The 24,863-nt window shown below is 53.8% G+C and overlaps 1 protein-coding gene across 13 annotated transcripts in view; it reads right to left on the reverse strand.

Moving 5' to 3' along the window:
- Positions 1-1,868: 1,868 nt before the first annotated feature.
- The window catches only part of SLC39A11 (solute carrier family 39 member 11), a 395,845-nt gene continuing 372,850 nt past the window's right edge, over positions 1,869-24,863 (reverse strand). For all 13 annotated transcript variants that reach the window (XM_082707643.1, XM_082707642.1, XM_082707637.1 and 10 more), the window contains 3 exons: positions 6,964-7,062; positions 4,323-4,481; positions 1,869-3,536 (listed from right to left, as the gene is read on the reverse strand). In XM_082707643.1, coding sequence (XP_082563769.1) covers positions 3,458-3,536; positions 4,323-4,481; positions 6,964-7,062 — 337 coding nt within the window. In that variant the 3' untranslated portion in view covers positions 1,869-3,457. The remainder of the gene's footprint in view (positions 3,537-4,322; positions 4,482-6,963; positions 7,063-24,863) is intronic.

Here is a 24,863-nt window from a genome sequence, read left to right on the forward strand (position 1 = left end):
CCGCCAGCGGAGCCAGCCCTGGGACCCGCGCCCGCGCCGCGCCAGGAGCCCCGGGGGAGATCCGCCCAGCAGGCTCGCGGTGACCCGGCACCCGCCGCGCCCCAGAACGTGCGCCCGCGCAGGCAGCCCAGCCTCACGTGGCGGTGCAGGTGGGTGGCACCTGCGGGCCAGGCGGCTGACCAGGGCACATAGTCAGCGGGGAGAGGACCTGAGAGCTGGGAAAACCCATGCCTGTGGCTTCCCAAGACCCCGTCCTCCGCGCAAAGCAGAAGCAAACCTGCCCACCGCCTTGGTGAGAGTAAGGCTTCTGGGACCGCACCTTCCTTGTCAGCAAAATGGGGCAATACTAATATGGAGATCGAGCTTTAAAGACGGCGAGGAGGGTGCAACCTGCTGTCCCGCCCCCAGTCTTCACCTAGTGGCCTTTTGGTCCTTCCCTCACAGCAGCAGGCTGGGAATGCCAATGACAGGTCCCCAGCGAAGACCCAGAGGCTAATACCCACCCCTGCCTCTCAACTACGGGCACCTGGAATGAAGGGCCCATCAGAGACAAAGCCTTGGGGGAACAGGTTTCCTCCATCAAACAGGAGAGGAGGACTGAGAGGCAGTGCCAGCAGCTTAGAGAAAACACACTTGTATGCTCCAGTCCTGAAACAGTAGCTCAAGGAAAAGACGGAAACCTAGAGATCTCTTACGACTGTTCTTAAATATCCTCTTACCTCTCGTGTCTGTGAGGCTGAGAGAAGTAGAAAGTCACCTGCAAAATCGAATCCCAGCGCATAACGGCTGAATGTCTGTGCTGGTAAAGTGACAGCTTTTCCACAGAAGACACTGGTCAGGAAGCAGTGGGGCCCGGAAAAGCAAAACAGAGCTATACAGGAGGATTTGAAAACCTTGGAATTTTCTGAATTCTAAATCCTCAAAGAGCCTCCTTTGTCAGCTGAAATACACTGCCCTTCCTCCGGTCGGTCTTCTGGAACATTCTTGAAGACACTGTAAATGCTCTGCCCGAAGGAGTTGCCCTGCAAGAGAAAGCCAGTTCTCCTCATACACTACCCTGTACTGGTTCCAGAAATGGCCAGAGTTGGAGCCCAGCATGCCTCCGAAGGAAGGGCAGTGGCAAACCCAAACTGGGGACAATGAGTATTGGAAACCAACACAATTTCAGGATTTTTCTAATTTTACTGACAGACGGGGAGGAAATATGTGTAGGGATAGATTTGTCAACACGGGAGGGAAGAACAGAAGTCTAAATGAGTCTGGTTTTACTCACATATAATTTTTAGAGAGATCCTGGGGTTACTGTGCTAGCATGAGAAGCACGGGACTCCAGGTGATTGTCCTGAAGTATCGAGGGTCACGTGTGATGTATGGGCCATCTAACATATTCCTAGAATTCCATTACCAATTGGAAGAGGCAGAGAAGTCTTGGAGCCAGGACACCAAGAATCAGGGTGAGTTTAGAGTTCATCCCCAGGGTGGCGGTGGTAGAAGCCAGGAGAAGCAGTTTTGAGGAGTGGTTTTCAGTGTCCAGGGACCAGCATCGAGGGCTGTGGCACCCAAACCAAGCTGTTTTTGAGATGTAATTGGGTCATGGTCTCAGATCTCTAGCTTTCTTGGATCCAGCCCATCTTCGAAATCATTTCTCCTACCGGTCTTACGAGCTCCCAAGGGCCTTCTGTTAAATTCCCGTCTAAGTTAGCTGGAGTTGGATTTGTTGTTGGCAACCATGAATCTAACCAGCCTATCTCTTCAGGGCTCTTTCCTTTGTTTCTACTGATATTAGGTAGGGGAGATGTTGGGACTAACTTTAGTTAGCTCTCACAGTATCAACTCTGGCAGGAAGGAGCTTAGAGACGGAACACAGCTCATTCACAACATCCCCTTTATTGATATTAATCACAGTTATGAGGTCTTGTCCATCAGAAAGTCTGCATTATGTAGAACTACATACATGACATAAACATACTCAAACACCAACCAACAAACCCATTCATTTCAACCAATCAGAACCTCTGAATGTGTCTTCCATTGTGATCATCAGTGCTCCAGAAGAACATACCCACGCCCAGCATAAGGTTGGCCTTTGAGGTCTTAGAGCATTCACAGAGCAGGGAATTCACCCTTGGAAGCAATTCAACATGTAAACTCAGAGGGCCGGCATTGATAAACACAACACCCGAACGCCTGGGTCTTGGGCTGCCTGGCTGGCTGGCAGAGCCCACTCAAGGTCCCACATGCTCCTCTGACCAATCAAGACAGCAGGCCTTCACTCTGTTTGAAGCAGACAAATTTATCACCCCTGTTGGAGAAACTACATGTTTCTAGTCTAGTAGAGGAAGGAGCAGACTAGCTTCTAGTCTAGTTCAAGTCATCCTTTAGAGTCATTTCAGGATGATGACTTGGCTAGGGTTTACCCTACAAGGGGAATGTAAAAAAAATCTTTTTCTTCTGACACCTTCTCCCTTCTTCATCCTAAACAATTGGGCCAAACTCCAGCAAAGCCTGTGACAGCCTAAGGGTTCACGGTCAGGTGCAAGTCACATGGTCAACAGGGAAGGACCTACGGCAGATTCCAAATGTTAGCTTAAGTGGCTCGATCCATAACTACCTGAGGGTCTCAGTTCCAGCCGTCCGCTGGTGTCCCCAAGTCTCTGGGAAAACTGAAGGCTATAAACTTACCAAAATAAATGTCTAGAGGATTTGGACACCATAACAAACCCTTTTGTTCCGGAATCTGTAGAAAGCAGAGGTCTCTGATCATAGTTCATAGTTGTCTGAATTCCCTAATTCCCTTAACAGCAATAGTGTCAATCTTTGCCTTAAAAAAATGTAAAAAAGAAAGAAAGACTAACTTATTTCCCTCCCTTTGTCTGTGTCCTCTCCCATACAGCATCTCCCTCCTGGGACGGAGAGGAAAGGCATAGTCCTCTTGGGCTAGCTGGATCTTGGAGCGTGGGTTGCTCGGTCCATGACGTTCTAGTTCCGGTCTCATGAGTAGATGATCAGGAGGAACAGAGGAGAGATGTCCTGGCCATACTGCTCCGAGTCACAAGGCAAAACTGCTTAGGAGGCTTCTCTCCTGGCGGCTTGTTTGCTCTTGCCGGTGGTGACCTGGAGGCGCTACCACTGAGCCCAGCAAGAAGACCAAAGGGGGGGACAGCGGAGACTTCCTGATCTGTGTGTCCTTGTTAATCCCACTGAAGAAAGGTTCTATGCAGTGGCCGAACAAAAATCTGGAGTTCCATGACACCCTGACATTCTAAATAAAACCAAGATCTCCCTCCAAAGAACAGTAAAAATTATCTTATGATCATCAGAGTCAATCAGGATAATGAGATGAAAAGGCGAGAAAGGAAAAGTGTTTTAATGTAGAGAAAGAGGCTTGTAGTCTCACTGAAGCCAACCATTGTGGTTTCCTGGCACCGCTTTTCCTGGGGTCCGAAGCCTCTCAGCCCTAGCCCAGGCCAACGTCGAGGGACATCATCACCACGAATCCAAGGATGGAGGCCCAGGAGGCCAGTTTCCCGTTACCACTAGGAAGGAAGGGAAGGAAGACCTTAATGTACTCCGGGACACCATCCAAGCTGAAAGCATCCCCTGTGAGGTCCAACTCCAACAGAATGTACACCACTCTGATTAATAAGAACATTAATATTGACAAGTAACATTTCTTGGGGCTTGTTACATGCCAGACAAACTAACTCATGTAACCCCAAAGAGTGATCACAGGAGATTGGTCCTGCCACGATTCCCTTGTTACCGGTGGGGAAACTGAGGCACACAGCAGTAACTTGCCTAAAGATACCTCTCGTGGCTCTGGAGCCTATGCTTGAATAATTAAATTCTTGACGATATTATTGGGTCTGACCTTTTAAACTGGACTCAACATCATTTGGCTAGAAAAACCAAATGAAACAAAGAAAGGGTGCCCCTACCCCCTGACACCTGACCCACAGCAGCACAATGAGACGATGATGGATCGCTTTGGCTATCAGAGCTCACCTCTCCCCTCATTCCAGCCCCAGAAAAATCCAGAAAGAGAGGGGTGGGAGAGAAAGGGACAAGACACAAAACTGATCATCTGGGTGAGTGGAGTGTGAATCCTCTTGCCTAGTGTGGCGGGTCCGTCTCTCCAGCCCCCTGCCCCTTGCTCCGCTCTCTTTCATTTCAAACAGCACAGCTGAGAAGGGGGTGGGATGATCTTGGGAGGGGGTTGGAAGGGGTGGGGAGCAAAAATGAAGAAAGGGAAGATCTGGAGGCTGAGGCCCTGGGACTGGGAAAGTGTCCAGGGGCAGATGAGGGACGGATCGCTCTCCAACCTGATCTGAGCCTCGGGGATGATGTCGTCCATGACCACGTAGACCATGGCGCCAGCAGCAAAGGCCAGGGCGTAGGGCAGAAGGGGCTCAGCTAGCACCACGGCAAAGGCACCGAAGACCCCGGCCAGCGGCTCCACCATGCCGCTCAGCTGCCCGTACCTAAGGAGAGACCAGAGACACGTACCATCACGGGCAGGGCCAAGCAGACCGGCAGCCAGCGCACTCGGACTGCTGACTCAGCCCCAGAAAACAGGGGAATGAGCCACGTCATTCCACGTCGAATCTGTGCCTGGCCGTGCAAAAGGGCTGTGTTGGGTGTTTGGCCCCTTCCTTCTTCCCCGACCTCCTCCAACACGGCAGGTGCCCCCTCCCGCATGTCCTGTAGGGTTTTAAATTTTCCGCACTGTCTGTTTTCCACAATAGCATTATGGAGCTCTAACTCACATACCACAGGGCACACCCGTTTCACATGTACAGTTCGTGGTTTTCGCATAGTCACGGGGTTGTGCAACCATCACCATTACCTGGTTCCCGAACATTCTCATCACCACAAAAGGAAACCCCATACCCAATCACAGCCACTCCCTCCCTCCCTCCCCCAGCTCCCGGCAACCATTCATGTGCTTTTTTTTTTTTTGTCTCTATGGACTTGCTTATTCTGGGTATTTCATATAAAGGGACTCATGCAATGCTGGCGTATTTCATCTCACAGAATGTTCTCAAGGGGCACCCGTGCTGTAACACATATGGGCGCTCGCTTCCTTTTATGAGTAATAGCCCACTGTGCAGATACACCACCACGTGTTCTCTACCCATTCTTAGCCGATGCCGGCTTTGTCCCTTGACCGGCAGGACCCTGGTTAGGAATGGTGTTTCCCAAGGATGGCTGTGCCCACAGGCTTTGGGGGTTCGAGCCACCTTGGCACCCCTTCCAAGGCAGCTGCACTCCCTCCCCTCTGCTGAGGACCTACCTGGCCAGGTGTCTACTGAGGGTGGCTTCTACACTACCCCTATCTCAGATTAAGGTGAGATTTCTTCTTGGGGAGGAAAAAAAAAAAAAGTGAGTTTGAGCAAGTGAGAGTGGGCCTCTGCTGCTTGACGTCACAGGGGCCCTCATGGAAACAGGAGCCTGCATGAGCCCTGAGGATTCGGAGAGCAGGAGAGAAGCGGGTACCTGGTCCCCGTAGCTGAGCCCAGCGAGTTATTGGGTTGAATACCAACAGACAAGAGAGCTGGGACATCTTTCCCACGATCCCTGGTGTGGGCATCTGGCGAGATATACCGCCTGTGAGCCTCAATCTCTCCGACTGTAAAATGGGGCTAGGGAAACCCAGAAATGCCCAGGGGCATTTTCCTGCCCAGTGGGCCTCCCCAGCAACAGGACAGGACTATGAAGCTCCCCCTCTCCCTGCCGCTTCTCCCTGAGCAGGAGCAGACAGTTGGCATGGGGGAGACACTGTCTACACTGCAGGACCCTCTAAGGGGAACACCACTTCCTGATTTAGGCTGTGTGGATGGGTCAGCAGACTTCCAGCTCTGGTGTGTGTATAATTCCTGGCCTTGGCTTTGTCACTTCTGGGGAAAAAAGTGAGTTTGATGTCAAGCCCAGACTGGGTGAAGAAGAAATTAAGTTTAGTCTCGGGGGTCCAGACGCTGACCATGAGGCCCCCACTCCCGTTCCCTCGCCTCCTATCCCAGGGTGCTCCCCATATGAAACAACAGTCACAGCTTCGGGGCTCCTGGAGCTCACATTCGAACCAAATCTTTAAGGCCACTTGCCCTGCCCTTGCCCTGTCCTCTGTTCTGTAGACACCAACAATGGAGAAAGAGACAAGAGAGTAAAATAAAATAATTTAAGTATGTGTAAGAACTTGTAAGTCATAAGGTCCCATAAAATGGAAGGCATTTCTAAATTGTTGTTATTAGCAGTCTTTTAAAATGCCCTCACTGAACATCCTAGAGCAGCGATTATTTCAACAAAGAGGTATTCTGGCGCTCAGAGTCCTGAGTTGAGGGCCAAATTCGACTTCTGGTCTCAGAGTCACCACCGAGAACTGGTCATCGGACACTCTGGGCCACGGTTCTCCCCTCTGAAAACTGAGGACTCACCTTACATGTCACTGAAAAAATAACATTAGGGAAAAGACGAGAAAGGCCACGGGGACTATGACAGCGTGAAGTTTTCTGAGTGCAAGAGGCATCATCTCCCAGACCCGGCTAACACAGTCCTGGTCTTCATGTTGACAAGGGCTCTGACCAGGGCCAATGTCATGACTCTTGGGGACTGGCTGCGCTCAGATGGGCCTACGGAAGGGCGTGTGACATTGAGAGTAGACCCTACTTGATGGGGGGGAGCCCAACACTGGGAGGGTGTGGCTGGAGGCATTCTGAAATAGGAAACATGACCACTGGGGCTTGCTTATGTAAAGGTCAAAGGTCAAGAGATGTGTTTCCTGAGCTTCCTTCCACCCCTGGGGATGCATGATTCAAAGAGATGGTTGTCCTTTGAGCAGACGCTCCCAGGTCACTTCTGGGATAGAAGAGGTGGCTGTCGGAGAAGGAAGCCTGTGCGAAGGGCTGCTCTGAGCTTTACATCAGACACGACCCCCACCCCCAACAGTGGACACTGTGGAGCACTTACCAGAAGGCTCTCCAGGGGGAGAAGCCGGCCCCTCGCAAGGGGAGGCTGACAGCCAGGCCCTCTGGGAAGTTCTGGATCCCGATTCCAATGGCTAAATTCCTGAAAGAGCAAGAAGGCACATGAAGGCAGTGCCCCCCCGCCCACAGGACCCCCGGCCTAGATCCAGGGCCATTCCTTGGGTGTGAGAGATCCAGGTAAGACCTGTGGCAGGTGCAGGAAGGAGAGAGGTTAGAGCATGCCTGGAGGTGCAGGACACCAGAGAAGAAGGGGCCGACGCAGACCTGGTCCCCAGGGCTGTTTGATCTTTCTGCCGCCACAGTGGACAGAGAACGTGCTGGCTGGGCGTGAGGGTGACCTGGGGGTCTGCCACGTTAGCTGCATAATTCTGTGCAAATCATTTACTGTTGGACAGCTCAGATCCTCATGAATAACACAGCCGGGCTTGCCCGGGAATGGTAACCTCTCCCACGAAGGACTGCGCACGGCCGTGTGGCCCAGTGACCTCGTGCCTGGAAAGTCCCCAGCACGTGTCAGGTGCTTGGAATATTGTGGCTTTATTCCCTTGCAGCATGGGGAGGGGGACACGGCATTTTATTAAGAAGCAACCTCAGAAGCGGGGCGCGGGAGTACTGAACAGAGACACCGATCTCCTGGGCTTGGCTATCCTGCCGATTCTGAGGGTCTGGCCCTGGTACCACATTTCTTTGGGCCCCTGTGGTGCTCACCGTGATCCTCTCTCCTCTGCTCCTGTGGGACATGGAGGGGCTGGGCTCTGGGAAGTGGTCAGGCTCAAGGACACACTGCCCACTGTCCACAGAGGGTGAAAAGGACCGGCCTTGGGATCAGGGTCAAGAGTCTCACTTCTCACTTCTTGGGTCCCAGGTCCGGGACTCCAAACCCAGCTTTGGATCACACTGTCCAGCCCTCTTGAGCTATAGGACCCTATAAGCTCCCACCAGCCCTGGATAGAAATACAGTTTGTCCTAGAGGTTTCCGCCGTCAGTGTCATGGCCTGCGCTGACCCCGAGTTCCTATTTCAGGAGCAGGGGCATTTGAAATACCTTCCTTTTTAAGAAATGAAACCTAAGGGTTCATTTGCCAATATTCCACGGACCTCTGCCGTGCCTTCTCAAAGAGCCCCTCAAAGGGGTGATCCTTTTCCTCCTACACTTTTCCAGTATCCGCCGCCCCCTCAAATGGATAGGTGACTACAACCTGCTTTCTTGACCTTTTGCAAAGCCCTGCATCTAAGATTTCTTTCATGAGAAAGATCAAAGCGTCCGCCCAGTCCTTGTATCCTTTTGCTGACCGTGGAAACAGCACTCGGTGGTGGGCTCGCTGCCCACGGCCACCGTCTACCCCGCCATGTTCCCAGGTAGGCGCGCGCCATGCCCCAGCCTGACCCCGGAGAGGCCAGCCCCATGTCACCAGCAAGTCAGAGGTGGGGCTTCCCGTCCAAAGTCCTCAGGGTGACGCAGCCCTGACTGCAGCTACCCGCCAGGCAGACTGTGGAAGCCTCCTCCACATCCTGTCCGGGAGCCACCGTCCTGATAAGCGGCACAGAAACCCCATTCTTCTATCCCTGGCGAGCCACATCACCTCGGCCCTGCCCTGGCTCTGGTATGGTGCTTCCAGCCCAAACAGGTACACGCCCTCTGGGTCCTGCCAGGCCGTCCTCAGCAGGCACCACCTCGTCCGGTGAGCACCACATCTCCCCTGGGCGCTCCTGGGCTCCTTTGCCACCCCCCGACCCCAGCGAGGGCCGCGTCGCGGATTCGCCACTCTTCCCCTCTTCCCATGAGTCGCTTCTTAACTCTGCTCTGCTCGTCGCGTGCACACGTGCTCGCCCCCACGTCCCCCGGCTCCGTCGGATGCCCTGCGTCGGTGAGCCATCAACCAGCCAGGGGCGGCCAACAGGAGGACTCGGTCCCCTCCGCAACCCCATTCCACATCGTCACTTGCATCGGCTCAGGGGCTGAAATAAAACCCAGAGCCCTTGGCCCTGGCCACGCGTTAGCAAACACCGAGGCCTTGGCCCAGCCTGGAGAGTCCAGGGGATCGCTCCGGTGTCGGGCTCCAGATCGCAGACTTGGAGAAAGCGCTGCCAGCACTGAGAGCCGATGACCTAGACAGCACCAAAATGGGTGAGGACAGGGCTCACGGCCATGCCCACCTCCGACCCGGGAGCCCCTTCTCTGCCATCCTGACACCCAGCATCACTGGGGTGGCCCCAGGTGGGAGCCGAGGACACTGGTGGCTCCTTGTGAAGGCACCAGCTGCCGGCACAGCTGGGTCCTTCCTAAATACGAGATCCCAAAACTGGGGGGGGGGGGCCGGAGAGGCTCCTGGAGAACAAAGAACAGGAGCAGCAAAGTGGGGGTGATGTTGGGGAGACGGCATAGCAACAGCAAGGACAGAAGAGAGGGGCTCCTAGGGGCTGAGGGCGAAGGAGCAGAAGGGAAGCAGGGCTGGTCCCATGGGAGCACGGGCTTGGAGCAGACTTAGTGGGGCGGTGGGGAGGGGGGGCTAGGTCAGCAGGCTGGGGCCCGGTCAAGGAGGTGCAAGGGGGCAGCCCGCCAGGAAAGGAAGCCCCAGAGGCCCCCTCTCTCTTGCAGCCCTACTCTGCTCTCCCCGGGCGCCACGTGACCCGCCCAGCCCCCTCTCTGCTGCGTCCCCAGGGAGTGGGGTGTGGTGAGCCATGCCCTCCTGTGTTCAGCTTTGGGGAGGGAAAAGCCCAGATGAGAGGTTTCCTTTCCTTTCCAGGACAGGCTACGAAGATTCCACACAGGATTCAAAAGCAAAGGGGGAAAACCCCAACCTTGGCCTTCCCAAGACAGTGAGGCTGCTGTGTTCTGTGTTTTGTTCTTCCCAGAGGGAGCACAAAGACACCATCGCCAGTCTAGACTGGGGCAAATTAGCGGCAGGGAGAGGGAGGTGGGATGAAGGGCTCATTAAAGCGAAGAAACCACAGGCTCTCCCCCCGCAGGCACCCCTTCCCTTTGGTGTCCAGCCAAGCCCCACAGCGATCTGTCACCTGAGCTGGACCAGGATGAACAGGGAAGGGAGAGAAAGGCCGGGAAAGGCCATCCACAGGGAGAGCATCCAGAGCGAGAGTGGAGGGTAGTGGTGGAGGGGGGGCTGGGGCCCGGTAAGGGCAATGCTGGCCTGTGGGCTCCTGCTTAGGAGGGGACTCCCTGCCCTTATCTTCAGATATCACCGATCCCAAGAGATGAGAGACAGGAAGAAAGCCCAACCTGGTGGGCAGTGGTTTCTGCTTTTTCTTAGAGGCCTGGAAGCAGCTAGTGGCCTGACCCTATTCCCTCTCGACCAGGCCCGGGTTCTCATCCGCACCCTCCTCCTCCTCCTCCTCCTCGGCCCCCAGAGTAAAAGTCAGAGAACATTCGGGTTACGGGGCCGTCGGAGGCCCCATTGCTCAACACCTTCATGGCTAAGGGAGAAACAAAGGCACAGGGAAGGTGCATGTCTTTGGAGATGGTGTGACAGCCAGTGGGTATGCCAGACCGACCTGGGGGGGACCCGCAGCTGTGCCACCATGACCCAGAGCAAGCTATATGCAACTTGGCCTTCACTTTGTCCGTGACCCAGACACAAACTCCCCTCCTTTTCGGGGCTCTTCTGTGGACATTCACTGTGAAGCGCCGGTCACAGCCCCCAGCCGAGAGCCGGTGGGGCTTGAGGGGGGTCTTGCCATCAAAACCGCTGGAGGGTCCCAGCAAGGTGGCCCTCGGGTTCTGGGGTGCCCACACCACCCGGTGACCTTCCCAACCCCACACCAGCTCGTGCTCCCCAGCCGTCTTGATTCCGTGACCTCCCCCTGGTCAGGACCAAGGCCAGCTGTAGGAACTGACGGCCAGACGGGAGCCCCCTCTCCAGGGTGACTCTGAATCTGCCACTGAGCGCTGGCTACGGGCGAGAGCTTACGTCACAGGTGAAGAGAGATGAGAGGAAGGGCCCCCCCACCATCTTCAAGGAGTTTACAGTGGAATCGGGGGCAAAGCCCCATCTACAAAGAACTAGAGGATGGTGCCCAACGAGCTCTAGGCTGTAGGGGAAGCATGAAGCACCCCACGGAGAACATTCCAGGAGAGGACGATGATCTGAGACAGAACGTGATGGACTTAGAAGGATGGGGATCCTTTTAATGGACAGAGAGAGACTGGGAGAGGCACGAACTATGGGAAGAAGGAACAGAGCAAGCCCGGCGCCATCCAGGCCTTCTTTCTTGCCCCTTCCCCCACTTCAACGCCCACATATGTGTGTGCACACATAGGCACACACACACATACACACACACACACACACACACACACACACACACACACACGACATGTACAGAAGTCACAGGCCAGCTCTCCTGGACATCACTCTTGTAAAAACTGTTCCTGTGCACGGGAAAACATCACAGTCCACCGCGTCTGCTGGCTTTCGGGGGAAAACCCGAGTACTCAGTGCCCTGGCCCCGGCCCCGGCCCCACCCGAGGGCTTTCCCCAAGGCCAAGTGTGGGGATGTACCCCAGGGGTGTCCAGCCCACCGTTGGAGGCAGACTCCCATGCTGAATGAGACGCTTGGAGGGTTCCCTTGAGATCCACTTACTGCCTGTGTCCACTCAGATCTCTCACTTAACGTCTCAGGCCTTGAACTTGGGGAGAGCTTTAGGCATGTGTCCTGTGGGCAGCAGCACAGCACACAGTCCCCGCAGCAATGACCCGTGGCCAAAGTCCGCTCATCTCTCATCTGCCACCTCCAGACACTACGCCCATCAGAAGGTGCCTAAGGTCCTCCAGCTGGAATGGAAACCATCGTCCCTACCACTTGAAGCAGGCGGTAGGAGTGTCGGGCGTGGCTGCGGGTGTTTTACATGTCGCAACACCCTTCGCCCTCCCGACCTCAATATCCCCATTTTACAGATGGAGAAGCTGATGCACAAGCAGCTGTCCCCAAAGTCACCCAGCCACAAAGTGACAATGGTCACATACTTGGGGTCCTCTGGGCCTCACACAGACTCATCAAACCATCCAGGAGAGAGGGTGACCCAGGCTCTGGTCCCCAGCAAGGGAGGCAGGTGCTGCCTTACGCCCACTCAGCAGCGCTCTACAGGCTGAGCCCACTCTCTGGAGGCAACGAGAAAAGGCCAGACTGAGGAGGCATTAAGCAGAGACCTCCAGAGTTCAGGGGGTTGGAACATCTTTCCAGCAGGTGTTCTCAGCCTCGCCACTGCAGACGTTTTAGGTCAGACCATTCTTTGCTGTAGGGGCTCTCCCGGGCACTGTGCGACGGGTCTCTACCCACCCGATGCCAAGAGCATCCTCCCTGTCCTGATAACCAAAACATCGCAGACACTAGAACTTCTCCGTGGGGGGGGTGGGGTTATGGGGGGAACGGAGTTAGTGGCAAATCGGCCCTGCTTGCACACCCCTTCCCCGGGGGGGGGGGGAATCAACAGCTCAGGTGAGCTGGCTTCCTTGCCAAGTACCCGAACACCAGAAACAATGATCCGGACCGGCGAGTACAACATCCGATCTCATGGGTGTCACTTGAGAATTCCTAGGCTCGGTGGAGCGGAGTCTTCTTGGGGACTCAGCAGCGGCTGGACAGACTCCTGGGATTCAGGGTCAAATTGACACTGAGGAACGACGGGAACTCTGCCCCCTCATTCCCAAGGCAGCAGCTCGGGGAACTCGGAGCTGCACGATCCCAGACGAGCTGCGCACTCCGTGTGCTGTGTGAATGGCACCCCCCAGGGTGGGGTGGGACGTTCCTGCTGGAACCCCAACCGCAGGATAGTGCTCAGCAGCGGGTTTAGTTCTGCGCTTGGAGGCTCCGGCAGGGAGAGTCACCGATCTCCCTGAGGGCGGGCAGGAGAGCGCCCCTGCCACCCACAGCCTGCCCTCCGGGTTACACTCTCCGGCCTGCCGATCACAGAAGGAGAACGAAATATTCCTGACAAACCCTGCTTCACCCGGGCTCTCAGATCCTCCCCTGGGCCGTGAGCGTGTGTGTTCTTGTGCGGCGGGCCCTTACATACTGTTTAGATTGTTATCGTCCTGCCCTGAAAGGCCCGAGTGTTCAGGCTCCGGTGACATCACCGGCTTCCCACTCGGGCTGCCGCTGGAGGTGCCTGACGAGCTCGCAGGTGGGAAGGGGCTGGATGCTCCCCATGGGGCCGCCGGCGCCCTGACTGCTCCATGGAGCTGGGTTAGCACGGAAGGGACCTTCCCCCGCCCCCTTCTCTCGGTTTTGGGAGGCTTATTGCCCAGGCTGGAAAGCCGAGATGACCCATCCTTTCCCTTAAAGTCAGGAGGCCCTTCTCCAAGAGGGCGGGGAAGAGCCCCGGGAAGTCAAGCCACGAGGCAGGGTGGTGTAGGAGGGTGACTCAGGCCACCGCTGCACACAGAAGAGCAGAGAGGCCTCCTGGGTATCTACGGGACCTCTCCCTCCCCGAGGGACGCCCTGGGGCTCTTCACCGGGAAGTCTCCCAGCACATGAGTCAGTCCTAGCTACAGGCCAGGTGAGAGGCTGCCTGGGGGCAGGTGCCCAAGAGCAGCGTGTTTACGTGTTCATAAAAAGGCTCCAGCCGGTTCGCAGTAGCTCTATCAATAGCTCCAAACCAAAAGTTAAACAAATGTCCATTAAGGACCCGAAGGAATAAAGAAGCAGTGATCTTTTCACCGCGTGCATCATGTAGAGCAACGAGAACCAGCGAACGGCAGCTCCGTGCCACAGCAGGAAGCAGCTCAGAGGCAAAACCGAGAGCGAAAAGGCCTAGAGACGCTGTGTGCTTCTAGCTGCGTAAACAGCGAGCTACACCTTCTTACCCGCTCATTGATAGGAAGCGTGGGTCCTATAGCAACACTTTATTGGTGAGTTCTCCTTGAAAGTCATTGATTTTTAGGGGCACCTGGATGGCTCAGTCAGTTGAGCATCCGACTTTTGGTTTCGGCTCAGGTCAGGATCTCAGGGTCCTGGGATCGAGCCCCGCATCGGGCTCCCTGCTCAGTGCAGAGTCTGCTTGTGGGTTCTCCCTCTGCCCCTTGCCCAGCTGTATCTCTAATAAATAAGTAAATCTTAAACAACAACAACAAAACCCTAATTGATTTTTAAAGACAATGCATTCTAGCCAAGAACGCAGATGCTCTCATGGAAGGATTTCGGGTCCTGGGTGGTGGTGGCAGGGGTCGGGGGGTGGGGCTCATACCAGGGCGACAACTATCGCCTTTTAATAAACAGGCTTCACTGCAGCTGTAAGCACATGCCGAGAAGAGCACATACTCTAAGAGTTCTGCTTGAGGAATTTCTGGAAACTTACTGATCATCACGAAACCCACACTCAGCTCGAGCCAACAGAACACGCCGAGCACCCCAGGAGCCTGCAACCCCGGGGTCCCTGCTCTCCGAGAGGAGCCCCTGTCTTCACTTCCAATGGCTCCGCTTGGCAGTTCCTGCTTGGGGACGTTCTGCAAATACTTTAGGGGGCCCTACAAGACCCAGGTGGAGGATCTCGTGAGGGTTATGGGCGCTGAACACTTTGCAAACCTGGAATGTGGGTGGTTTTCCCCGCACGGTAGGTCTGGAGACCCCCCCAGGGTTGGGTCATCCCTGGGATACCTCCCTTCATTCCCCTGCCACCCGGCACTCCTGTCTCATTCGCTGAACGCTGCAGTCCCTCCATCTGCACGAGCAGCACGTGAGGGGAGGGGAGGCACCAGAAACACTTTGTTTTCCAGCACGAAAAATACCATGACAAGCCACTAAAATATTTTCTGGCATTCTGGTACTTGCGCCTGAAGAGCTTTAAGTAAACGCTTTTATAAACATTTATTCCTTCTTTCACTTGGGGGCTGTAAGTCTGTTTTCTATTTTGTAGACAGAGTAACCAAGGTCCCACAGAGGGCAAGTGACACTCTGAGGAACACAGCACAGGCCCCCGCGATAAGGCAACCCGAGCCAGGTTCCAAGCCTCCCCCATACGCCGTCTCTGTATAAAACCACAGAAGCTGGGGAGAAAAGCGGCCAGTGACGGCTTCGGGGAAGGAAGAGCACCGACCCTGATGTCATTCGTGGCCTCTCTCTCAAGCACCTTACACACGCCCTGACAGGGGATCTGGGGATCTATCCTCTAAGCCTGTACAGATCGAGGCACTTCCTACCCCGTCCACGGCTACGCCCGAGTGGGGACCGCCACCATCTCCAGCCTGGTTTATAGTGGCAGCGCCCTGCCGGGTCTCCCTGCTTCTCCCACTGCCCCTCCCGTCTGTTCTCTCCACACCTGGCCCTTGGCTTCAAACTGCTGGGGCTGCCCCTCTCACGCAGAGGCAGAGCCCAGGTCCTTCCGTCGGCTCGCCATGACCGACGTGTCCCCGCCTTCTGTCGTCTCGCTGACCTCTATTCCTCTTCCCTGCCTCCCTCCACTCCAGCTGTCTGGCCTCTCTCTCTCTCTCTCTCTCTCTGCCCTTTTCTCTCTGCATGCTTGGTTGCTCCTGCTTTGGGTGTTTCTACTGGAATATTCCTCCTTGGATATCTGTAGCTCACTTCTTCACCGCTTTTAAGACTAGGCCGGGGGCGCCTGGGTGGCTCAGTGGGTTAAAGCCTCTGCCTTCGGCTCGGGTCATGATCCCAGGGTCCTGAGATCAAGCCCCACATCGGGTTCTCTGTTCAGCAGGGAGCCTGCTTACCTTCCTCTCTCTCTGCCTGCCTCTCTGCCTACTTGTGATCTCTATCAAATAAATAAATAAATATCTTTAAAAAAAAAAAAAAAAAAAAAAGACTAGGCCATCCGACTCTTCCAAGACCAGGTCCTCAAAGACATCCTGGCTTTCGTCCATGTTTCTTGACCACTAGCTCTGGGGGAAGCCGGCTGCCGTGTCGTAGGACCCTCAAGCAGCCACACAGAGGCACCCACGTGACAGAAGGCCTCCGGCCAGCAGCCATGTTCTCCGCCATCTTGGAAGCTGGTCCTCCAGCCCTGTCCGGCCTTCAGGTAAGTGCAGCTCTGGCTGACCCTTGACCGCAACCTCAAGAGGGACACAGAGCAGGGACCCCTCAGCAAAGCCACTCTCCGGTTCCAAACCCACAAAGAATGTGAGATAATGCTTACTGGTTTGAGCTACCAAACTCTGAGCTATTTTGTTATTTGCAGGCATTGTAAGAGAGTCGCCTTCCCACCGAGATCTGCCCTCATCCCCGTATCTAAAATTACAAACCGCCTAGCACTTCCACTCCCCTTTAAGCCTAGTGGATTTTTCTTCTCCTCCTCTTTTTTTTTTTTTTTTTTTTTAAAGATTTTATTATTTATCTGACAGATAGAGATCACAAGTAGGCAGAGAGGCAGGCAGAGAGAGAGGAAGAGAAGCAGGCTCCCTGCTGAGCAGAGAGCCTGATGCAGGACTCGATCCCAGGACCCTGAGATCATGACCTGAGCCAAAGGCAGAGGCTTAACCCACTGAGCCACCCAGGAGCCCCCTTCCTTTTTAAAGAATTACTCCTACCATCTAACCTACTGTACAACGTACTCATTTTTCTTGTGTTATGGTCCGCTCTCTTCCCCCATGTCCTACCCGGCATCAGAACAAGCTCAGAATCTCTGTTCACCGCTCTGTCCTAAGCACCTGCACGAGTGCCGGGTGCAGAGAGCCACGAAACAGGGATGCACGCAGGTGCGGGCCCAGGAGCTCCTGCACGGCCGCCGTCCCCTCCGCTCCCAGCCCCAGGTCATCAGCCAGCAGTGGGAAGGTCACAGCTCCCCGGGCCGTGGTGTCTTCTGCTCTGAAATAAGGAGGCTGAAGTCAGGTGACCCCTAAGCTCTTTACTAGATCCTAAGCTCAGTAATTTCCACACAAGGGCGGCTCTGTGGGCTCTCCAGATTCCCAGGGCCACAGAGACAGGCCTCGGCGTTTGCCGAAGCTCCTTTCCCTGGCTGGGCACATCTGGGAAGCCGAAACACAGAACCATCGCCTTGTGCACATCTGGACGGCATAAAGCAATCACTCCGAGAGGAAACTCGGAAACGGCCGCTCAGCAAAAAGCCGCGCCTCGGTGCGGGCCAAAGGAGAGGGGCTGAAAGGCTCCTTTCTTTTCCACCCACAGTACAATCTTCTGGGCAGAATCAAGGCTGGGTGCTCTGCGGCTGGGATTGCAGCGGCTCTCACCAGCCTTCGACTGCAGCCTGCCGCGCTGCTCCCCCTGCCTGGCTCCGGGCCAATGCAAAACTCAGAGCAGGGGACTTCTCCGCCCCCCACTCCCTTGTTAAGACCAAAGGATACCTTCACTTATCCTTGGGGCATGTGGACCGAGTTCAAAGCCGAACACCACCTGCTCCTCCTCCTCCTCCCGCAGGGAGAGCGGCTGAACAAACCAAACAGGGAGCTTTGAGCTCTGGTGAGAAATCAAGGGCGATTTGCACGCAGTTCTGACCGCAGCTGGGCAGAGAAAGGCGCCTGTCAATGTGTGTGCTGCGGACGACCTACCCGGGCCCCCAGAACAAAGAGGAATGATAGTCCTTTGCAAGTGAAACAGGTTCAGGGGCTCTGAACCTCCTGCTCTCTCTCCTTGCTGGCAAAGATAAACAGTGCAGGGGGCGGGGGAGACGCGGGCAGGGAAACGTGCACTTCTACCCACTTCCAAGTTCACCGCCAGTGATGGCCGTGGCCAAGACAGCTTGGAGCACCGGAAGGCTTGAGCTGCAGTTCAAAGCGTGTGCACTGAGTCAGCCTGGTGCAAACAATCAGGGATGCTTGCAAGGAGCGGGTGAGGGCTGGTGAAGACCTGGGGGTTACGGGGTCTGGTCTGCTCTCACTGTGGATCTTTAAAGGTCTCCTCAGGGGGCAGGTGGAGAGCGGGAGCAGGACTCAGGGAGTTCAACGGTCCTGAGGCCCAGCCCTGGACCCCTAGCTTCAAACCGGGCCACTTCCCCAACCCTCAGCATCCTACGTCCATGAGACCAGCGCCTTCCGCTCTCAAGCTTGACGATAGACCGAGAGCCCACAGCCCACAGCCCACAGCCTCTGAGCGCATGCTGACGGGAAGAAAAGCAGGCGGGGTGCTGGCAAGAGAGCTAACAAGAAGGAAATCTCTGCATTCCCTGTTGTGGCTAGCTGGGGCCGCTGAGCTTTGCTGCTGGGAAACCGCTAGGTCTTCTCGGCTTCTCAGTGTGGATTAGGGGGAGTGCAAGACGCCTGTCCCAGGAAGCCAGTGCCAATGAGGTGGGCAGCAGACAACCATCCGCGGGGAGTGTCGTGCCTGCTGCCGGGCGCATGCCACGGACGACACCAAGATGGTGGGCGAGCAGCCGCTGCTTCTGGAAACCGCTGGTGCTGTTCACAGAGGTAACTGGCCACCAGCGACTGAAGCAGGGGCACCAGACAGCTTACGTAAAAAGCCCCTACTTTGCACCAGATCCGGAGAGAAGTGCTCCTGATGAGTCCTCTAATTTTACTCTGGCGATTACCCTACACAAGGAATGCCAGTAACCCATTTCATAGATGCAGAAACTGAGGCTTAGAGAGAGGGTGAAGTGTCTCTCCCAAGTTCATGAGCCCCAAGGAGCCCCCAAATCACATCTGTTGATTTGAGAGCTCATGAGGCTCACCTCCTTGTGCTGACACCCCCCCACCCCCCACCCCCCCACTCGCCGGCAGAAAGCTTGCAGAGCGAGGCTGGATCTTCCTGGAATCTTGGTTTATGAGGGCTAACCTGTGATTATGGGCAGTGTTTCACACCAGGAAGCCGTCTGGTACCCATTTTCAACTGTAGGGGTTAGGGATGTGGAGGCCTAACATAAACATTGTAAGAGAGCCTGTTGGTTTAAAATATTCATGCTCCTTAATTATGTGTAAAATCAAAAGAGGTTCCCAGTATTTTCAAATGAATGGCTGGGTTCTAACACATCTCCGGGATCCTTTTCTTGGTCAGTAACTATAAAGAATCCCTTGGCTATTATATGTAGATCTCAGCGTGCTAGAATGGATTGCCCCCTGCCCCCGGGCCATTTCCTGAGGTGCCCGGAATCCTTGCACTCCCTTTGAGGGGTAACTAAGGGGTAACTGAGGGGTAACTAAGCCCTGCAAGTCTAGAGTGAGAGGAGGGCATAATCACAGGCTCTGATGGGGCACAAAAGGAGGCGAAAGGATGGACAGTGTCCATCACACGGCCAAGAAAGCACAACAGATCTTGGTCCCCACCCGAGGAGCCACTCAGGGACACAGGGGGGTGAGATCCCACCCAGTTAGAGCTGAGATTTAAGGATCATCCCATGCAAATAGGGGATTATGGAGAAGAATGCCTTCCCCGCTGTGTCCTATAAAAAACAGCCAGTCCTCTGGCCTCTTCAAGAGCACCAGTGTCATCCAAAACAGAGAGGCAGGAAAACTGCTTTCCATTAAAGGAGATTAAGGAGCCGTGACAACCAAACGCAATGCCAAAACCAACAGATAAGACATCAGCGGACACATCTCTAAAGCACATTCGGGAGTGATTACAAAAATTGGATGGGGTCCGTGTAGCAGACAATTTCATTAGGTCAGTGTTGCATTTCTTGGGTGAGATAATCATATCGTGGTTATGGGAAAGAACATTTCTACTCTTTCTTTTTTCCCTCGAAATCAAGTAAGTTGCTTAGCTCTGAGACTTCTCAGATAACTTAATATACAAATTTAATCATTCATCAAATATTTAAAGAGTCCTTACTATGTGCCACGTACTCCATATATATATATTTTTTACTTTTTATTCTGCAGTAATTTGATACTTACAGGAAAATTACAGCTTTCCTTCGTCCCCATCATTCAGATTCCCTAATGTTAACAACAGACATAACCACAGGTACAATGATCAAAACCAGGTGAATGACATTTTACATCAGTGTGAAAAAGAAGGAAGGATCCCAACCCTCCCCCTCCCCCCGCCCCCGCGAGTAATCAGTGTTCTTAGTTTCTGGTTTATCTTTGTACAAATGAGTAGATACATCTCTATTTTATTACCCCACCCCTTTTACACAAATGTTAGCATACTATAGATGCTCTTTCTCCCGTTGCTTTTTTCACTTAACAGTATGTTCTGGTAATCCCGGCAAATCAACTCACAGAGCTCTTCCCCCCATTCTTTGTTGTAGCTGTATACTACTCCACTGTGTGGCTGTACTCCTTTATTCAACCCTATTGAGGTTATTTCCAATCCCTTGCAATTATGAACAATGTTGCAATGAATAAAGAACCTTGTGCATATCCTTGATTTCACAGTGGTAGAAGTGTATCTGCACAGTAGATTGCTAAGGGCTGCCCAGATCAAAAGGGAAAGGCAAATGCAGTTTTGCCAGATGTCAACAAGCTTCTCTCCAGAAGGGCTGCATAAGTTTGCATTCCCACCAGAAGGATAAGAGCGTGCTGGTTTTTCCACAGCCTCACCACAGACTATGGTGTCATATTTTTAAATTATGCCCACCTGATAGGTAAGAAATGATATCTTGGTGCGATTTTTTTTTCTTCGTCCTATTTTAATGAGCATTTTTCTAATTAGGAGTGTTTCAATATTTTTCCTACATGCTGGATGGCCATTTTTATACCTCTTTTGTGAGCACTGTTCATGTCTTTCCCTCTATTTTTTGTTTATCAGAATGTTCTTATTCTTAAAAGATGCAGCTGACATTCAGAGGTGAGGGGCCCTGAAATGTCAGATGGTTCAGGGGGAAAGAAAAGTACGTGTGTGTGTGCGCGCACGTATGTTTATCTATTGAGAGAACAATAGTCTTATTATATACACACACATACACACACAGCCCCTCCCTCTCCACATACACACAAAATGAGTCAGTCGTCAACAGCCACTGTGTGCCCTCAGATAGCTGCTGCAAACATGCTCGGTCGCCCGGCTTCCCCTTCTGCCTTTATGGCTTCCACATGACAAGTCCCTGTGGGAAGGACTTCAATGCTGACAAGCTGGGCTCATCCCTAGGAAGCCCAACAAACTGACAGCATTCTGGTGAGCCCCTCCCCCAGCCAGATGTCCCCTGTCTCCTGGAATCCCGACCAGCCAACGTCTTCAAGGTGGGTCTCCCGGGCCTGATCACTCCCCACTGACCTTCACAGTATGTACCCCGATTACTTACTTTAAATCAGCCCACCTTCTATTCTTCCAATGTCTTTTTAAATAAAATTGTAATACCTTTGTAAGGGAAAAAAAACACCTGTCTTATTTGCCCGACGCCGACAGTAACCCCAGAAGCAAACATGTTGAAAGCAAATCAGAAATACTGAGTTGGCGTGGATGTGATGGAAATCTAGACCCTCAGATTTGGTGTCTGGGTGTCTGGTTCTGCGAGCCCCCCCCCCCAATGGTCCCTGCCACTTGCTAAAGTCAAAAGTCCCAGATGGAAATTCCCCATAATCTTTTCTTCAAGGGGGGAGGGGTTCCCAGTGCAAATAAAGTCTGTGGTCCGGATGGTCACAGTACTCCGATGTGGCATCTGGGAGGGAGATGAAATCCGGATGTTGAAAGAGCTGTGACTGATGCCCGGAAGTAGAAAGCGCCCAGTACGTGCCCGCTGCTGCTTCCACCACCAAGAGGACGGGTAGCCGTGTGCACAAAAAGAGTTAATAGAGCAGGCCTGAGACTGCCCTCTTTAGAAACCTCTGTTTGCAGAGGTTGGCTCTTTGCTGGTTTCTGGGAACCTGCTGAGGGTCTCTCCGTGCCCAAACTGTTTGTGCAAATCATACTGTTTATGCCGAACACCTGCTTCGCTTCTGGGAGTCTGGAATTTCAGTATGCAATAGTCAGAAGGTGCCAATGTGACCAGCCCCCAGTAAAATCTCTGGGCACGGAGTCTCTAATGAGTGCCCTGGGTAGACAAGAACTTGCATGTGTTGTCACAAATCCATCCCCGGAGGAATTAAGCACACGCGGTGAGCTAGCAAAGGAAAGGCCTTTTGGAAGCTTGTGCCTGGCTTCCTCCAGACTTTGCCCCACATACGTCCTTCCTTTGCTGATCTGACTTTGTATCTTTTCCCTATAATACATCTGATCTGTGAGTACGGCTAGATGCTGAGTCGTGTGGGTCCTTACAGTGAATCACCTAACCGGGGTGGGCCTCCAGGGTAAGCAGCAGCAGCCACAGCAGGGACTGTGGCCGATGTCAGACGGCTGGGCGGAAGGAAAGCTGCACACAGCACCCATCACACCCTAGGGTTCCAAGTAGGAGGCAGCCGGGGTTCCCGACCTCAGTGGATTGGAAAGGGGGGCAAAGGGCTGGGGGGGCTGGGAGAGGCTCAGTACATGAAACCCAAGGCCAGAGGTCACCATGGGAACCCAGGAGGTGCATTCGAGACAATGCCTGACACCAGGTGGGCCCATCACATCACAGAGAAGATAGCGGGAGATAGGACAGCGTCCTACCGAGGCCCCTTGGTCAGGAGAGAGCTAAGGCTGGCAACTGGAATCTGCTTTAGGGAAGAGGAGAAGGGGGGGGGAGTGTCCCCCCACTGCCTGTTTATAAGCCAAACTGAAAATATTTAAGACTAGAGGTGACAAGACAATCTTTAAAATGGCATGTGTCTACCATCCAGGCAAATGAAGGCTAAATTCACGGACAAGAGAGGTTCTCAAACTTGAGGGTCCAAGAGAATCACCTAGAGAGGGTCTGTTAAAGCACAGACTGCTGGGCCCGCAGAGCAGCCGGCAGACAGGAGCGGGGCCTGAGCACACACACTTAGAACAGGTGACACTGAGCTGCTGGGAGCCACACTTTAAGACCCACCGACACAGAGACATAGATCTACACAGCACGATCAGAACCAACGGGCCTTGCACTGCAGGAGGAAGAACGGTCTGCCCCAAACTGCACGGTGACTCTGGCCAAGGAGAACTCCATGAATCCACCCCTCCGATGGGCAGCAGCGGTATGGGGAGGCTGGGCTCAGGAAAGGCTCAGGCGGGAGATGGGCTCGTCAGAAGCCCCAGTGAGGCTGTCTCGGCAGAGTGCTGGGGAAACAGAAATGTTCTAGAGCCTTCCAAGAGGATGCATGCCCAGCCTGTCTCAGGGACCCACAGCATGTAGGCAGTAGCGGGATATCCCAGCCCAAGCCAGAGTCCAGATGGAACTTTTTTTTTTTTTGGATTAAGTGTCTATTTAATTGAGAATTTTATGAACATTTAATTTTTATAAACTCTTCATTTTCTTTGAGCCAACGAAAGAGCTCCTTTACAAATTGATTTTGACTGTACCAACCGGAGGTCAAAAAACAGTCTTTCTCTACACACATTTATATACATATAGACAGACACAAAGTCCTTATAGCTTCTGGGTTTTTTTTTAAGATTTTATTTATTTATTTGACAGAGAGAGAGATCACAAGTAGGCAGTAGGCAGAGAGGCAGGCAGAGAGAGAGAGGAGGAAGCAGGCTTCCTGCTGAGCAGAGAGTCTGATGCGGGGCTCGATCCCAGGACCCTGGGATCATGACCTGAGCTGAAGGCAGAGGCTTTAACCCACTGAGCCACCCAGGCGCCCCCATAGCTTCTGTTTTTAAAACAATATAAAACTCATAGTTCATATGTAATAGCTGGAAGAAATTAAGGGGTCCCTGTTAAGTCTCGGTTCTGCCGAGGGAGTTCTCCCAGCAGACAGGCATGAGTTCTGGGCTCCAGGAAAGACTGCAGGCATCCAGAAAAGGGACAGTCCCCTCCTATTTCCTCAGGCCCAGGGTTTTCGACTGGGGCCAACTCAGCCTCCCTGGGGACACCGGCCATGTCTGGAGACGTCGTGGCTGTTACAGCTGGGGCTGGCCTCCCGACGTCTACCGTGAGGCAGCCAGGGACGCTGCTAACCATCCCACAACACACAAGCTGCCCCCGTGACACAGAAGTCTCAGCTTCGGGGCGTCGGAAGTGTGGAGGAGAGAAAGCCCATCTACACCCGAGCACAGCAGGCTCTGAAGACAGTCAGCACAGCGTCAGCGGGGACCTGTGATAATGGGAAGATGCAGCTAGAAGGTGTCCATACAGTGACTGAGAAATCCTTGGCCGTGCTCCTTGGAGGCGGGCTAGGACGCAGCTGGTGTAAGAGGCTGCTCCACGGTGTGTAAGGAGGGAGATCCACAGAGGGCCTTTCCCCACTGCCAAGGCCAACTCAGAGACAGCATCACCCTTTATAAGCCCAGCAAGGCCCACCGCCCTCCTCCCGGAGCCTGAATTCCAAGCTCATTCCAGCCCCTTCTCCCTCCATGCATCTCGGAGCAGGGACAACCACATCCATCCGCTCACATCCCGTTGACAGAGAGAGCGAGTCTGCCTATAAATGGCATTTTTGGAATACAATATTTATACGTTTTTTGAGCTCTTAGCAGGTTTCCCCATAAAGCTCTGCTGTAAATGGCAGGCTGGTGCCCGCTCAGCTCACAAAAGCCCATTTAACTCATCCATTCACGGCTTCTAAGTATCCAAGTCCCTTACGGCTTACATCAAGCCTGTGGGGGAGGTCAGGAACTGAATCACCGTTTAGAACATGTTTGTTTTCCCTTACGGGAAAAGGCCTTCCCTCTGAACGGTAGGAAGGCAACAAGAAAGCATTAAAGAAATGCGTCTGAGACAGAACGTGGAGACGGGAGGAATCTGAAACTCCAAGGAGAACATTCTTCAGCCGCGGAGGTCACGATCACGAAGCAATTCAAGGATTAATCAATCCCTAAGTCACTGCTGATTTCCTAGTGTCTCCCTCTCGGCCAAGTTGGCTTGATGACTCAAAAGGGCAAAACCCCCCAGAGAATCTATCCTTCGAGGAAGGGCAGGAGCTGTTGGAACTGAAGAGGGACAAGCAGGCCAGACGCTGGGGCTCTGTTGAGTTCCCTGGGGGAGGCCGGCCACGCAGGGAGATGAAGCCCCGTGTTTGTCCGGACT

Source organism: Mustela nivalis, assembly GCF_964662115.1.
Source record: "Mustela nivalis genome assembly, chromosome: 17".
Classification (NCBI taxonomy): domain Eukaryota; kingdom Metazoa; phylum Chordata; class Mammalia; order Carnivora; family Mustelidae; genus Mustela; species Mustela nivalis.